General features: G+C 48.4%; 1 protein-coding gene across 4 annotated transcripts in view; it reads right to left on the bottom strand.

Moving 5' to 3' along the window:
• SLC24A1 (solute carrier family 24 member 1) overlaps nucleotides 1-16,208 on the bottom strand; it is a 32,300-nt gene extending 16,092 nt beyond the window's left edge. For 2 of the 4 annotated variants that reach the window (XM_045541262.1, XM_045541280.1), the window contains exons 1-3: nucleotides 14,313-16,208; nucleotides 4,205-4,258; nucleotides 2,748-2,856 (exon numbers count right to left, since the gene is read on the bottom strand). In XM_045541262.1, coding sequence (XP_045397218.1) covers nucleotides 2,748-2,856; nucleotides 4,205-4,258; nucleotides 14,313-16,208 — 2,059 coding nt within the window. The remainder of the gene's footprint in view (nucleotides 1-2,747; nucleotides 2,857-4,204; nucleotides 4,259-14,312) is intronic. The other 2 variants (XM_045541290.1, XM_045541271.1) reach the window with 1 other exon arrangement.
• Nucleotides 16,209-17,057: the final 849 nt, after the last annotated feature.

Raw genomic sequence — 17,057 nt, 5'->3', positions numbered from 1 at the left:
CTAGCTTCACCTGTATTGTTACGTTAGCTTGGTTAGCCTGCTAACCTGGGTTTGAATCCCAGTGCTGCCGCTCGCACTGTAACTGTGGACCTAGCTGGGTGAGTCCTCAACCTCTCTGTACCTCACATGCTTCATCTGTGAAATCTTCCAGAGTTGTTGACAGAGTAAATGAATTTATACATGAATGTACTTAAAACAGTGTCTGGCACTATAGAAGTTTGAGCTGTAACAACAATGATGACAGTGATGATGGCGAGTTGACAAGAGTGGTCGAGAGCAGCTGTCCTACGTGGGAAGCAACCCCGCAACGATGAGGCCCAGCGTCCCAGAGGGTTTGGGTTGGAAGGAACCCTGGGGATCTTCTCGTCCATGACACAGACAGACTGAGAGCAAACTTTTCAGGTGGAAGCCCCTCCTGGGTCTAGGATGGGCAGGAAACGGATAAAAGGGTCTGGAATTTCCTCCTCTCAACCTGTCTCCTCCCACTGTCAGAGCTGCTTCCGCTGCAGGTGGCTCCGGCAATAGGCTCCCTGTGCAGAGCCACCGCTGTGACGTGTGTTCCCTCCACGTGTCCCGGTGGCCGGCCCAGCAGGTCCTCATCAGAACTGAGATGCCAGGAGGCCAGACAGCACTGCCTCCTTCTTCCAGACAACTCAAGCACCCCCTGGGCACTGGCCAAGCACTGCAGTCTTCTGTGGTGCACGTGTGGCTGTCATCAAAGGAGGCTGCCTGGGCTCCGGTTCCTGTGCTGAGAACATCTGCTGACTCCTGGCTGGAGGGGCTGGCCAGAAAAACCCAGTCTCCTTCTTTCCTTCTCATCCCTCATCACACACACTAGCCTCTCATGTCCCATGTCACTGAGGAAGGCAGGTCAGCTGCAGGGTCTCCCCCAGCCCCTCCACACACGTCCAAGTGAAGTCACCAGAAGAGGCATGGCACCCTGAGGAGGAAAAGCCCCTTCACAGGAAAGGTGAGAGGTCACACCACAGGAAACGCCTCTTCCACCGGTCAGCTCTGTGGGAAGAGTTGGAAGACCTGTGAAGGGTGGAAACATCTGGACGGCCATCTGGAAACAGCGTAGGGAAACGCAAATATTCATCGGGAAAGCCCTGGGAACAAAGGGCCTCCCGGCAGCCCTGCGTGGTCCCAGCCCCTCCTGGATGGAGCCTCAGGGTGTAGAATCAGGGTTGGGCTCTCTGCGCGTCACCATTCAGCATGAGGGCCACTCCACGCCCCACCACACCCAAAGACAATGTACCAAGCATGCTTGTCTTCCCCGGAATGACAGTCGCTGGCTCTGGAGTGCTTGTTTCCTCACGTGGCCTCTCCCTCCCAGTGTGGCCGGATCATCTCTTTAGCATCAATCTCCTCTGACCTCGGCCTGGTCTGGACATCACATAATCCTGTTAGGGCAAGTAGGCCAGCTGGCGGCGGCAGCGGCAGCTGTTGGTCATGAAGTGGCCCAGGCAGGGGCCCTGCGGTCCCATTCAAGAGAAGGTCTTTATCTTCAGGACTTTACTAGTCAGTGATTCCCCTGGGATTGGCCAATCGTGACCCAGAGGTACAGCCTTCTTCACTGGGCCCAGGGCAGGTGCACACCCAGCACTTACCACCCAGAGGCCGCCAGGTGCTGCAGATTCCATTCTGGAGACCCCAGAGGTATTGTTCTGGAGCTGACGCTTGGGGGTGGCCTCTCTCACAGTGCCTGCTGAGGCTCACCTTGAGGGATTTCTAAGGAAAGGTTCATCATTTGTCTTTGATGCTGCTTTTCATAGAACAGTATACTTATTTTAAATGCCTGACGACCCAATATTCTGTCTGAAAAGGATACTTCAGAGCCTGAGGAAAATTCTTGGCCCCCAAAATTTGTCCCTAAGCCAGAGAGTCAGTCAGGGTGCTCCCTGGGACTCAGTGGGTCATTCTGTGGTGTCATGTTCAGCTCAGTCCTCAGCCCTCCTTCCCAACTGCAGTCAGACCCCTTGTTTTATTTTTTAATTACTTGAGTAAATTAATCATGTAACATCTTAAAGTTGATATACAATAACTCTATTATCTGTCTCTCTTATGAGTCAATTTCTATTGTCTTTTAAAAAATGTCCAGCAGCCATTGTACTTTGGACCCTGCTTCTACCCTCCCCACCCCTAGAAGTGATGCTGGCAGCTCCCAGGGTGTCACTGGGATTCCTGGCTGGGGGAGGGGTGAGCAGGCTTCCTAGGACTCCAGAGCTAAATACCAAGCAAAGGAAAGTGCCACTCAGCTTCTGGCTGTGGAGCCTACAAGAGATGGCCCCAGAAGCAGCCCTGGCCAGTCAGCCTGGGCCAAGCTGCCTGGCTGAACACTCTCTGTGGGGCACTGGGGACAACTCCTGGGCAGTGGGCTTTGCAGGGAAATCACCGCAGGCAGCCCCAACACAGACCCCTGCAGAGCACATGGCACTCACAGTCTAACTGCAGGTGAACCCCTTCATTCATAGGGAGGGACACTGAGGCAGGGAAGTAGAGGAATGTGGATACCTTAGGACCTTAGCCTTCCGTGTTCCGTGTGGCCCTCTCTTGGTGAGTCCCATCTTTGTCTCCACCCTGTCTCCCACACTGCCTGACTTCTACTGTCCACTCTTTCCCCTGCTAACTCTCTTCCCACCCCATACCCACTGCCTCGCAGATTTCCAGGTCCCAGTTCTTCTCCAGCTGCGAGAGGGAAGGAGTAGATGGGGCAGACTGCTCAGGTCTGGGGAGGCCTTGCTTACCTTCCCCCAGGGGGTCCAGGCTGTGGAGCATGAGCTGGTAGATGGTGCTGCGGATGGTGCTGTTGTGCAGAGAGGCCGAGCTGCTCCCCCGGGTCAGCAAGGACGGGAGCTGAGCAAGAGGAGAGCCGCGCAGGCCTCAGTGGGCCCCTGCCCAAGGCAGGGGAGGAGCCACACGAAGGCCTCACTAACCTCCCCTCCTTCCCACGGAGAACAGGGAGAAAGCACAGATGCTTTATCCTGACCTCCCGTCTTCCTTCACCTCCAGCCAGGAGAGTTACACTGCTTTCTTTCTCAGCCGCCCTCAACTCTTCCGTGACTGGCTCATTCTGTGTACTGAATAATTCCCCAGCATCTCAACAGGGAGCAGACCTCCTGTGTTAGTTCAGGAAACCACGTTGCCAAGGGTTTGCACAACCCTGCGAGCACACCCTCCTAGAACACGCCCTTACCCACACGCCACACAGACAGACCCACCGCACGCGGGTACAGCCCCTTACACAAAGAGCATTACCGTGTTTTATCACTGTCCCACCCCCAGCAATGAGCAAGGCGATGGTCCCCATCTACAGAAAAGGGCGTGAAAACGCAAAGAAGCTGGCTGGCGCATCCAGGGTCATGCAGGGAGTAAATGAAAGAGTCAGACTAGTACCCAGGTCTTCTGATTCTCAGTTCAGTTTTTTGTTCTACCCACATGTTCAGATTCCTTTACAGGCGCGCACACATATACACCCCTTGTGCAGACACAGATGTGACACACATTTATTCACAGTGCCACACTTAGAAATAGCATCTGATTTACAACAGAACATCCAAAGACTTCAGCACTTGCTCAGTCCTTTCTCCCTCTCTCTTCCTTTCTCCTCTCCTCACTCCCTTTCCTCCCCCCGGCTGCCACCCCTTCATCCCTCTGAACTCGTCTGCCATCTAGTGGCTGTGGTAACAGTACTTCACAACAGGTGTAGGGATTTCCTTCGGGTGGGGATACCCCATGGGATATAGACAGCTAAGATAATTTTTCAGAAACCTCAGACCTCCCTCGCCCTCCAGTGTGCCTCCTATCTTTCTCTTAGTTCTGGGGCATCCCAAAGCCACATTAGGCCCTTATGCCAAACAATCATACAACGTCGGGCTATAACTAGGACTTGAATTCATCTAGTCCAAACAGTCATTTTACAGACGCAGAATCTGGAGCCCGAGGTCACACAGCAAGCTAGTGGCAGAGCAAACTGTAACATTCCAGACTTAGCTCCCAAACCAGCAGCTCCTCAAAGGCCACCTGGAGGCGAGAGTTCCTCTGGCAAAGCAGCCCCTCCTTCCTGACTCCCCTAACTCCCAGGAGCTCCCAAGGCCTGAGCACAGACAGGGTCCCCAGCAGCAAGGCCAAAGTGCCCCGGGTCTGTGGCCATGCGCCGAGACCCTGCGGTGTCCCCACTGGGCAGACTCCGTACAGCACCCACCTTCAGCTTCTTGTTATCCTGTGGCTCATCCACCGCAACGGCCCCATCGCCCGGCTGCAAACAGGGACAGGAGTCACGAGATGTCACGGAGAGACCCTCACTCTTTCTTCCTACTTCCCTCTCTCTATGGGGAAGCCCTTGAGTTGGAACACAGAAACACACCCTGACATAACCTGTTCTCAGAAAACGTTTTAACACGTCCAAGCCCCGGGCTGACCTTCTACAATCTGGCTCCAGCCTGCACACGGTAACCCCGGCCGAATGCGTCCACTCGCTACAGTCCTGTAACGCCGACTGTCTCTCAGTCCCTCAAACGTGCCATCCTCTTCACCCGCCTCGAAATCCTCCTCACAGGGCTCCTCCCTGTCTGCCATGCACTTTCCCTCACTCCTCAGCCTTCAGGTCTCCACTTCAATGTCACCTTCCCCTGGGAAGCTAAGTGTAATTCTCTTTTATAGACTCCTGTTCTTTTCCTTCATGGCACTTTCCCCAATTTATGTGTATTTGTATGTTAACAAGCATACGAATAAATTGACCTCCCCACTAGCATCTTCAAGGCAAACTATTTTATTCTTTTATTCACCACTGTGTGGCCAGCATGAGAACACTGCTCAGCACTAAGCAAGGATTCAATAAATATTTATTAATTGAATTAACTGTCCTCTACACTTAATCTATTCTAACTACTGTTGCTTGTTCATGCCTTTTGCCTGCCTAAAATGCCTTCTCCATTCCTCTCTGCCTACCCACATCCTATCTGTTTTTCATAAAATTCACGGTGAATTCTTGTATGAAGCTTTCCCAAATGACCCCTTCCACCCCCGCCTCCACCCTCACTCCAGCTCACTACAATACCTCTTTCCTCAAAAGCTGTATAGCAACAGTGAGCATATTTGGTGATACTAAAATCGGCTGTGTGATCAGATAAGCACTAGTGTCATGGGAAAGCTGTGGGGGAAGCCCTGCACGATCCAAAAATGAAGAAGCATTAAGCTCATGGCATTTACTGTACCACTAGCTTGCCACTTTGCACTTGCAGTCTTGTAATACCATTTGAACTTTAAAAAAAAAAAAGCATTAAGTTTTCACATACGTGAGTTGTCTACAGAGCTACACTCCACATTTTGCCATGCAATGAACTTATAGTCATCTCTTTTTCCCTAACCTGTGGCATAGTGGCTTGTATGCAGTAGGTGCTCAGCACAGGTGAGCTGAATGAGTAGGTACTCCCTATAGATAGCACTGGCCTCTGTGCTGTCTTCAGGCAGCAGCGTCACTAATGGCTGCCCCCAGTGATCAGTCGTCTTTACCTTAGGTTGCCTTCCTCACCCCACCAACCTCCGTGGCTGAGACAGAACTGAACTTGCTATACTACCTTCCCTGTTCAACTCAGAAAATACAGAAAATAGTGCCTGCTCAAGGGCCACCCACACATCCCTCTAGTTTGTTCATTCATTCAGTTCTTATTTACTGAGCACCTGCTATTTATATGGTGCTGTGCTGGTGGCTTTAGGGATAGAAAAATATTTAGGACATGGATTCTATGTCCAGAAAGAAATGGAGGCCAATGATAACACAGATGCATAACAAAGCGGAAGGTGGTTCCTGAAATGAGAGGCATAGGTAAAGGTGCTGTGCTGGGATGAGGAAGGAGGGCATCCTCAAGTAGGTAGAATGTGAGTGAGTTTTGAAGGATGAAGGAGGTTTGAACACTTGGATACACATGGTTGAGTGAGTGAATGAATGAGCACACGAATGAAACAGAGCAGAAATAACCAATCTGAAGGGGGTGCTGTGCATTTCAACAAATCCCCCTCAACTCTTTCATGACACACCTTTAAGTTTGCTGGGATACAGGAGGCTATAGCACCGACCCCCTTTGGCTGTCTCAGTATTTATAACGTCCAACCCTGCTCAGTGAGTTCTCCTCAGAGGCAAAGAACTGTGAGGCTGTGTGCTGGGTGACTGGTTCTGTGCACAGAGGGACAGAGAGACTCATCTTTGCCCGTGGTCTATGCCCCTGATGGTTTCCCTGCCATTCAGATTTATTCAAGCCAAAACACTTTCCTACGGGCTCATTGTTCGTTGCTAACCTCAGTATGCACTTGCTGCTTTCTGAAGTCTGACACATCTATTTTCTTATTCAATACAGCTAACTCCATGAAATAGACAATGCTCGTAGTATTATAAATGGACATGAATGTTTGTCTACACTTGGCTGTGGTTGATGGGCCCATTTATGGGCAGCAGTACTGGCATGTAGGTGCTTTCTGAATATGCCCTTGTCACGAACACATTCACCTCTCATATTACCCCATTCTCCTTCCTCTTTCTTCGCCTAATCCCCCCCACCTTCTCCTCCTCCTCCTCATAAAAATTGGCAAAGTGGCTGAGGTAATCGACGAGGATGTCTTCATGCCAGCCTTACACCTGTGATGTCTCTTGCTGAGGGTGAGCAACGGGACCCTCACAGCTCTTCATGGGAACCTAGGCTGGCAAACTGTGGCAGCCCCTGGGGGGCCTGCCCTCCTGCCCTCCAGTTTATAACATGTTCCCCACTCATGTAGCAGGTCCTCTTCTAGACCATCCATTACACATTTCCCGAACCACACATTTTAGTCTGTGACATTTTTGTGAAAAATTCATTGAACAAATATTTCCTGAATCACTGGTCTGAGTCCGGCCTTTATCCAGACTATATTCAGGAAGGGCACTCTTCACTTTAGCCCTTCACTGAGTACGGTCTCACACCCTGATCTGCTCCATTTGTCTGTACTGGAAACCTAAAAGTCTACAAATTCCTCCCTTTCCCTCAAAGCCCACACCCAGTTAGCCATCAGATCTAGTTCTTGAAAGTTCTCAAATTTGGCCTCGTCTCTCCACTGTCCTGCCTACAGTCCTGGAACAGCGTACTGACAGCTGATCTATTTCTCTTCTGGTTGGTTCATTCTCCACCTCTCAGCCAGAGTGTGTTTCCGAGCAAAGCACATGATGTCCCTCCCCCACACCCTGGGAGCCCCTGTCCCCAGTGGGAGTGCAGACCCCTTAACTGAGCACACACCAGCCTCCTGCTTACTTGCAGTCCACTGCTGTCCGACAGAAATAGAAAGCCAGCCACAGACATAATTTTAATTTTTTACTAGCCATATTTTTTAAAAAGTAAAAGAAATATGTGAAATTAGTTTTAATAATTTACTTATACCCAATGTGCCAAAAATATCATTTCAACATGTTATTAATATAAAAAATAGTGTGGTATTTCACATCCTTTTTTTCATACTAAGCCTTTGTAACCCAGTGGATATTTTACACTTACAGCACATCTCAAAACGGACTAGCCACACTTCAAGTACTCAATAGCTGTAGGTAGCTCGTGGCCACCATATTGAACAGCACAGCTGTAGTCTCTTCACATTCTCTCATTCCTCCCGCCTTTGCATATGCCTATGAGACTCCCTGCCCCTTCTTCAGTCAGTGAACTCCTGCTTGGCCTTCAAGATTTAGCTAAGTATCGCCTCCCCTAGGAAGCCTTTCCTGCCCCCCTGATCTGTTGAGATGTCCATGCTGCAGTACCAAGTCCCTTAGCACTTACCTGCATCATCACACCTGATACTGTAACCATTGGCTTTACTTGTCTGTCTTCCTCGCTGAGGAAGGTTTACCACAGAGCGGATGAAACTTAAGCTCCAAGGGCCTATCTCTCCATGACACAAATGCTTTTCCAAGGCTGACACCTAATTTTGTAGCAATGAATTTACATTCTTTTTCTTCATGAACCTCAGGCCCCACAAAAGCTAGGTCAACTCTACCTCCTCCGTTAGGCTAAGCTCCTTGAGAGCTGGGGCGGTACCTTATTTATCGCCATATCACAGATCCTACACAGGCCACATACAAAGTTATTCAATGAATCTTTGCTGAATGAATGAATGTTGGGGTTCTTTAGAGATTAGTCCCCAACTATCTCTCTCTTTCATAGTATCAGCCAGTCCTTGATTTTAATTACCATATATTTGTTGGTGATTCACAATTTTCTGTTTCCAGCCCAGACTTTGTTCCTGAGCTTTGGACTCATTTGTGCAATTGCCCCCTGGGCATATCCACTTAGAAGTGACCTAAGCAACCATAGTCATCATTCCAGTGTGAAAACTCTTGAGGCTGCCTACACCTATTCTTCCTCAAGTCTTCTCTTTTTCAGCGGATGGCACCACCATCCACCCTGCTGCTCAAGCCAAAAAGCTTAGTGGTATCTATCTATCTGCACAGAACAGCCTCCTAACTGGATATTCTTTACACAGCAGTTAGGGAGTGACCTTTTAAATAGGACTCTCATTATTTCATTCCCCTGTTGAATTTCAAATGAATCCAAACGCTATATCTTATGCACAGGACCTCGCATGAAGTAGCTCCCACCCTCTTCTCCAGTGGTATCCTAGACCACTCTCCCCGTTACTCACTAACCACACTGGCCTCCATTTTTTCCTCTAAAGTGCCAAGGTTTTTCCCAGCTCTGAGCCTTTGCAAATGCTGTTCCCTCTTCCAGGAATTTTTGCCCATGGAGCATGAGATGGTTTCTCCTCTCAATCTGCAGATCTCTATTTGATCTCTCCTCCGAGAGGCCTCCCCTGCTGGAGCTTGCTATCTACAGACACTCTCTATTACATGCCCTGTTTATTTCCTTCACAGCACTCGTCATACTCTGAAATTATCTTCTTAATTTATTTTACTTGTTTATCATCCATATGCTCACACTAAAAAATTTTATGTTGGTTTTATATTTCCAATTAATTCAGGTGGCAGAGCATCTAGAAACCATGCTGTTCTTTGTAGAACACCATGAGTATCTAATTTCGTATTTGATCCCATCATATGCACTAGGAGAAAATATTACTATGTTTTACAAATGCATGTAAAATCTCAGCTTCAAGCTTACACAGATCCATGAAAACAACAAACTGTTGGACTAGGCATGATCAGATGTTTGAGTTTTTCTGTTAATATTTGTTTGTTTCTTATGCATCCACTTTGTCATCATCTAGCACCCACTAGCAGGTGAACACCGAAAGCTTAAGAAAATTTTATGAAGAAAAGAAACCAAAAATTGAGAATTCTATTCCTATTATCTTTTCCTGACAATTGGAGGAAAGCTTACTATTACTCAGGGAGTTAAAGGAGGGAACCCCTCAGCCCAGGCCAGGATGGGCTCTTTGGGAGCACAGTAGACTCCCTGGACCCTAGTAGAGGTAGGGACCATTGAGGCAGGAGGAACCGTGGTGGCTGCTTCCTGCCCACTGACCCCTGCCTCCGCAGCAAGCAGCTGGCTATACAGGCCACTGATAGGAGCCCTTGGGATAAATGTCAACCCTGACAACAAAGGGGAGGACCAGCCCCTAAGGAGGTACCAGATTTGTCTGCTTGAGGTCTTATTGGTGGGTTTAATGAAAAATCCTGCCAGGGAGAAAATAGCCCCCAGTGCATTTAAGAAAGAATGACAGACTTTGCCCCAGAGTTTCACATTCTAAGGTATTCTTGGGAGCAGAATGAGAGTATTCTGCTCAGTCCTGCTAGGACTCAGCCACTAGGCTCAGTCCTGCTTTGCATCCCTTTTTGCCAGTAGATTTCCACGGGGCTGTCTTGCCATCATGCACCTCCTGCAGATGTCTGGTCCTTCCTGGTGAATCTTGTCCCGTATAAAGAAGGGCTTCATTGACCTTCAAATACCAATAAGGCTTTTTAGCCAGCCTAGTGCCTCCGCTTTGCTGTTGGCTTTCTGTGACTATTCGTGGTCAAGGCAGGTCAGAGGTTTATCATTTGTGGCCAGAACAAATACATTGAGAGCTTCAAAACCAGGGATAAAGTTTCAGAGAGAGCTAAGTTAGACTCTGTTGATAGCTATACAAACATATACCATTTCCTTATTGAGGTCATAAAAGGCATCTTCAATCAAATATATGTCAATTTGACAATGTGATTTGAAAAAATTTTTAGCTTTGATTTTTTTCAGCCAATGTCAAAAGAGAGACTCTAAAATACTCACTATATGTCTATGTCCAATACTAAGTCTTTTACTTTTTTCTGAAAATACTCTTAAGTGAATTCTGATCATAATCACTCCTGAAAAACCTTTATCCTGACTCTAGATACTCAGGGCAGAATAAAAAGTAAAGTGAAAGGTCCTCCAGCTCAGAAACTCAACAGCTATCAGCTGGGTGAATATTCAGTAAGAAAATGATCATTCTCTGCTGATTATATGTCTCCAAGTTGTTCAGGTAGGAGAATACCTGCAAATACATTGCTCTTAGTAAAATGTCACGTGGCCATTCCCAGCTATTGGGAAAGCAGCTATTGTCTGTAGCTGCTTTCACACTGCAAGGACAGAGTTGAGTAGTCATGACAGAGACTATAGTCTCTGACAAAACCTAAATTTTTACTGTTTGGCCCTTTACAGAAAAGGTTTGCCAACCTCGGCACTAGTTCATCCCATTCACGTCACAGATGAGAAATCTAAGGCCTGTTTGAAAAGCAAAGTGACTTTGTAGCATTTTGCACAGGGTTCCCTTTATTGCAGTTAATTTCTCTATGCTTGTCCCTTCTACTGGAAAGGATACAATCTTTTTATTTCCCATACTGCTTTTCCTTTAAGTACTTAATAATACTGGTTTGTTGAATTGCATTGACTCGCCCGGCCCAGGGTAACACGGATAGTTAGCAGTGGAGCCTGGGTTAAAACCCAGATATAATGATTGATGGTCAACGGTAAGGACTGCTAACTAGCTGTGTAACTTTGGCTAGTTAATTATCCTATCTGAGCCTCAGTTTTCTCATCTGCAAAATAGAGATAACAATCTGTTCCTTATAGGATTTTATGAGAAATTGTTGAGATTATACATATATAAATATATTTTATGAGTGTGTGTATATCTATACATATATATACACATAAAAGAAGCTCTCTATAAGCAAGCATGGATTCCCTCCCCGACTCCTTTATCTTGACAGACTGGAGTCCATGGACTGTTAGGGTTCCCTGCAGAAACTGAACCAAACACTTATGGAACTCCTAGGAACAAGACACTGGGCTCAGCCCTTTTGGAGATACAAAGATTGTTTCCCCATTTAGTGGCAATGAGGAGCCTGACGTGGCCACCCCTTCTACACCTCCCCCAGGTTGGCAACAGAGGAAGAGGTAGCCCCAGCTGTCTTTCCTGTTTCTTTCCAAGAAGCAGCTGGCTCCTGCTGCCCTCCACTCTGCTCCTCTGCTTAGACTCCCTGAGCAGCTGTGGCTGTGACTTCGCCTCCCAGCCCTGCTCCTTGCCTCCCAACCAGTGTGTCTGGCCTCTCCCCACTTCTGTATAACGTCCCCAACTTTGGAGCTGTAGCCGACTGAATAAGCCCAGTTTCCCTGGACCCCTGCCTTCCCGAGGTGATGCTCAGAGAAGGGACCCATTAGTCAGGGAGAGGCATGAACCAGTGAGTGTGAGTGTGTGAGCAGGTGTGTTTTTCCCGTCAGAGTGAAGGTAAAATACTTTACAAGGGTGAGCACAGACTTAGCACACAAAAAAGAATACCAGCACGGTTTACTAGATCAAAGACTAAATTTTCAAGAATGGCTTGCCCTCAGTCTGTCAGTGAAGTGCAGGATAATTTATCTCCTTCTAACCATATCATAGGTCTTGGCCAGCCAAACACAGACATAAAGGTACAAGCTAAAGTAGTTCTCTCTCTCTGGTTACAAGAACCCTGGGGTGAAACTCCAAATGCACATGTGTTTAAAAACTATTTTTAAATACCTGTGGTTCTTGAGTTATTTGGACTAATTTTTAGAAGGCATTTGTTAGTGATGAAAAGTTCTAACTGTAGGTTTTGGGGGGTTTTTTTGTTTTTTGAGACAGAGTGTCACTCTGTTGCCCGGGCTAGAGTGCCATGGCGTCAGCCTAGCTCACAGCAACCTCAAATTCCTCGGCTCAAGCAATCCTCCTGCCTCAGCCTCCCGAGTAGCTGGGACTACAGGCATGGGCCACCATGCCAGCTAACTTTTTCTATATATATTTTAGTTGTCCAGGTAATTTCTTTCTATTTTTAGTAGAGACGGGGTCTCGCTCTTGCTCAAGCTGGTAACTGTAGGTTCTTAATTTTAAGTAAATATTTACTTTCAAGTATCAGTAATTCAACCTGCTTTTTAAAAAAATAATGCTGTCAATTAAAAGTAATGCTGGATCTGTTTCAACAAATAGATAAAAGCAGAGTTATAATTAGCACTGTGCTTACTGGCTGGCAAAGAGCCACTACTAAAGCCTTTGCAGAGTCTCTTAAGTAGGTTACAAATTGTCTTTTGAAATCATGATTATCCTTCATTTGCTTGGCAAGCTTTGCTTTGTTGGTCTAGCTCTGATGAAATGGAAAGTTCAGAATTTATAGAGTTTAAATAAAAGCAGAATTACCATAAAGAACTGGGAGGCAAGTCAGAGGCATTTTGAAAACACCAAGGCACCAGGTGCTTTCTTCAGAGGAGAATCCCAGGACTTCACGGCCCCCGCTTAGCAGGGTCTGCCCGGAGAACTTCATGGGGAGGAAGGCTCCTGTTTCCTCAGATTAAATTATGAAATGCCCTGAGCCGCCCTTTCTTTCTTAAGCCTCTGGCTGTGTGGAGCAGTAGTCTGGTGGGAAATAGTACTGAATGGGAAGTTAGGAGTTAGGGTTCCCATTCCAGTTCTGCTACCTGCTGGCTATATGACCCTGGGCAGGACAATTCTCCTTTGGGGGCCATCTGCCAGATTAGACAAACAACCATTGTACTAGGTCCTGCCAGAACTGAACTCACTTGGACACAGGACGTTATCACAGAATGTTAGAGTTAGACAGGACCATTTGGTGATTAGTTGGACTTTGTCACTTCCGTGGGGAAGGGGAAGGGACCTGTCTAAGGTCACACCATTCATTGGAGGCAGAATTGAATTAGAACTCAGATTTCCTGGCTCTCAGTTCTGTGCTCTGGCCAGAACACCATGTTATCACAAAGATTCTAAAGGGAGTGCACTTAATCTCCCTTGCCTCGTGTATCTTGCGGACATGTTGCTGAGTTTGGTCTCCATCCTGCCCACTCATCAAAATCCACTGCTCTGGATTAAGTAACTAAGTCCTTCCACTCTTTGCACACAAAATTCTGCTTGCACCAGCAGCTTCTCTAAGACCTGGAACCAGCAGGCTGTGAGCCAACCCTCATCCAAACTCACCCTTTAGGAGCAAGAGAGAAACGGGATCTGTGTTCCCTAAGGTACCCTCACTTGAGAGTGTCAAGGAACAATAAATTTTGGAATGAATTTTCAGTGATCACTTCCCAATTTAATCACATCTCCCAAGTTACTGAATCCTCCAGTGACTTTAGCAGGAAGGCCCCTCAAGGGGGCAGAGAAGTTCTTGCAAAGGAACTTGTGAGCTGGGAGAAAGCCCTAGGATTGGTGCTCCTGGTGTCTGGTCTCCGGTAGGCACAGAGAGAGGGCTCTGCCCCCTGAGCTGGCTTGTCAGTGGATGAGTGGAACATCCTCTCTAATATTTTAAAAACAAAACAAAACCAAAAAACCCTCCCCCTTCTCAGACCTCATCCAAGCTAAGTCTGTAATATGAAAAACAGGACTAAATGAAACTGAAGGTGCTAGATAAACCCTGAACACTATACACATGGAAAAGATTATCATTTTTCCCTGCCTGGTATCTCCTCGGACATTCTCCAAAACTCAACTCAAATGTCATTTCCAAAGACCCAGGCAGACCAGCATCCTGGTTCACATCCTGGTTCCACTGCCTATTTGCTGTGTGACCTTGAACAAGTGGTTTAACTTCTTTAGGTTTCAATTTCCTCTCGTACAAATGGGGATCACAATAATAACCAGGTGATAGGGTGATTAGGGGGTGAGCCAAGGTCACGCTTGCAAAGGCCCCCGCATAATGCCTGGTAGAGAACAGGCGCTCTGTCAATGTTGAATAAATAGCAAGGGAACCAAGCATTCATCTCTCGAGGTCTGACCCAGCACCTTCTATTCTTCAGTCCCTTGCTTCCCTCCATCCTTTCTCCTCAAAGGGGCTAGAGAAGCCTGAGCCAGCCTGTCCTTACCTTGCTGAGGTCCCCTAAGGCCATGACCTTGGCTGCTGGCCTTCTGCTGAGCTGCTCCTTCACCCAGAGCTCGACCCTCTTGTTCCACTTCATGGCAAACACATAGAGGGCATAGGCCAGCAGCAGTAGCAGGCTCTCCCACCAGGCAATGAGGCTGTCCAGGAAGAAGAGGATGAGCATCATCAGGTCAAGGATGTAGAAGGAGACATCACGGAACAAGGGCCACCAGGTGAGGTTGAGGATTTCCCGAGAGAAGAGGGCACAAGTGCCGATGACAAAGAGGATGTTGAATACAGCAGAGCCCACGATGGTACCGATGCCCACGTTGCTGTGGGAAATGAAGACACCGATGAGGGAGGTGAAGAGCTCAGGGGCAGAGCCTCCAGCAGCCATGAACGTGGCGCCTGCCACATCCTCAGAGATCTGCAGCTTGTCTGTGATGACACCCAAGGCTGGAACAAAGTACTCGTCACACACGATGGCCAATGCCACAAACACGTACATCATGCCGAAGATGTGCAGCACCACCCAGCCCTGCCGCCGCTGCTCCACACTGAACAGATCCGGGGGGTACTCTGCCTGGGGGTGGTGGTCTGACCAGCCAGGAGGCAGCTCTGAGGGACTGGAACTGGGTACCTCTGGGAGCAGGGCGGTTGTCAGGCTCAGGGAGGGGGCGATGGGCATGGCTGGGGCTGGGCCCACAATCACACAGTGACGGACCTGGGTGGTAGGAACTGCCCTGCCCTTGAGGGTTGCTGAGGTGCTGGGTGCTGTGGAAGCTTTCTTTGTCAGCCTCCAGACAGTGGCTGGGGCCGTTTTGATGGTTGATGCACTGGTTCTGGGTGGGGGATTCTTAACACTCCAGGCAGCAGTAGAGGCTTTGGTTTCTGCTGGGCTGCTGCCTGTCACGGTGCTGATTGTCACCTGCCCCTCAGAGATGGCTGGGGTGTGCTCCAGGACTGTTCTCTGGGGAGTCATCAGGTTATTCTTTCCCACTAACCCCCAAGGACTGGTTGAGCTACTATTTTCCACTCTTCTGGGGGTAGTCAGGGTGTTTTTTTCCACTATACTCCTTGGAGAAGTCAAGATGTTTGTTTCGACCTCATGTGTCAGGAAAGTTGGGGTGTTATCAACTATTCCCTTGAGAGTAGCTGGGGTGGTTTCCTCCACTATTCTCTTGGGAGAGTTGGTTTTCAATATTTGATAGGTTGCCATAGTTTCACTGTCTTTCGCTGTTGTCCTGGGGGTGGTCGCATGGCTTGTTCCCATTGCCATGAATGTAGATGGAGCGTAAGTGTGTACTGTTCTACCAGGTGGGGAGGGAGTGTACTTCTTTACCTTTCCCCTGGCCTTGGTTGGGCCGTGGCTCTGCATTTCTCCCCTGGGTATTGGGGCATAATATTTTACGGTTTGTCTGCTTGAAGTTGGGGTATAGTGATTCAGTACTCTACTAGATGTGGTTGGGGCATTTTCCTTCACTCTTTCTGTACCTGCTGCTGTTGGGCTGTGAGTATTTTTGGTTGCTGTTGCAATAATCTTGGCTGTTCCTCTAGGCATGTTGGGGGTGTTCTCCATTGTTATGCTAGGTGTTGCTGCATCCCTGCCCGCCATGCCTTGGGGTACCAGCATCTCACTCTCCATTTCAGAGCTAGCTTCTGGAGGGTCACCGCTCACCATCATCATTTCATCATTGGGGAGGTCCCGGCTGGCCAGTTTTACAGGCTGTTGTGAAGAGACTTCTGCCCACAGTGAGGGGAGGCCCCGGGGTTTCCTCAGGTGCTGATAGGTGGAACCGATGATCAATATTGCCAGCAGGAAGAGGAGGCGACTCCAATGCAGCCGCTTTGGCCGGAGTAACCGCCTCTCCTGTGACCCCATCCTGATCAGTTTCCCCATGATGGCCAGTTATGTCTGGTTACAGAAGGCCTCTCATTCTGTCCAGGGAAAGACAGAGGCTGCTCTGGGATTCAAGTTGGTGATCAGGGAAGATTTCTCCATGAAGCCCAGCCAGGGGGTATCCACAAACCTAGGTGGAACAAAAAGAGAGATTATTTGCCATTAAGAGGAGATCTGGGATCCATAATACCCTTATCTTGACAAAAGTGATGATAGAAGCCCCAGGGACCCAAAAGTATCAAGCAGGGGCCTTTGTGGGGGTGCGGGGGGTGCACAGTTGATTCTGCTGGAGCAAACTACCCCTGCCCCACTCCAGGAGCCAATGCCTGCCCTTGGGAGAAAGCTAGAGAAAGAGTAGCTAGAGATCCTCTAGGCTGTGTCGGCATGCCAGCAGCCCAGCTTCCTGAGCTGGAACCTGGGTGCTCTGTGGAGTCTACCCAGTCCTCTCTGGGCTTCCTGCCAGTACTCCACAGGCCCAAGCCTAAGATGCTGGGAGCTCAGTCATCCATAGTTGGTACCCAGACCACAGATCTCACCTTATCAAAGGCAGGAAAGAGGTAGGGGAGACATGATTTTAAGCTGTTGACTAAAATAGGCAGCAGTAGAGGGCATTCCCAGGGGCATTAAGGTTTCATGTGTATTTCTCGACCAACTTAAAATGATTCCACCATATCAATCCAGGGAGGACAAAGCTTAAAAGTTAATGTCATGGAGCTTCCCAGAGAGTGCAGTGTGGTGACAGGAACATGGGGAATGGAGACAAAGGCCTGGATTCCCTGCTCTGCTGCTTATCAGCTGTGTCATCCTGGACAGGCTAAGCTTTGGTGCCTCATCTGTGAAATGGGCACG

Source organism: Lemur catta, chromosome 1 (genome assembly GCF_020740605.2).
Source record: "Lemur catta isolate mLemCat1 chromosome 1, mLemCat1.pri, whole genome shotgun sequence".
In the NCBI taxonomy this organism is placed as follows: Eukaryota; Metazoa; Chordata; class Mammalia; order Primates; family Lemuridae; genus Lemur; species Lemur catta.
This window is presented reverse-complemented; position numbering and strand designations above follow the sequence as displayed.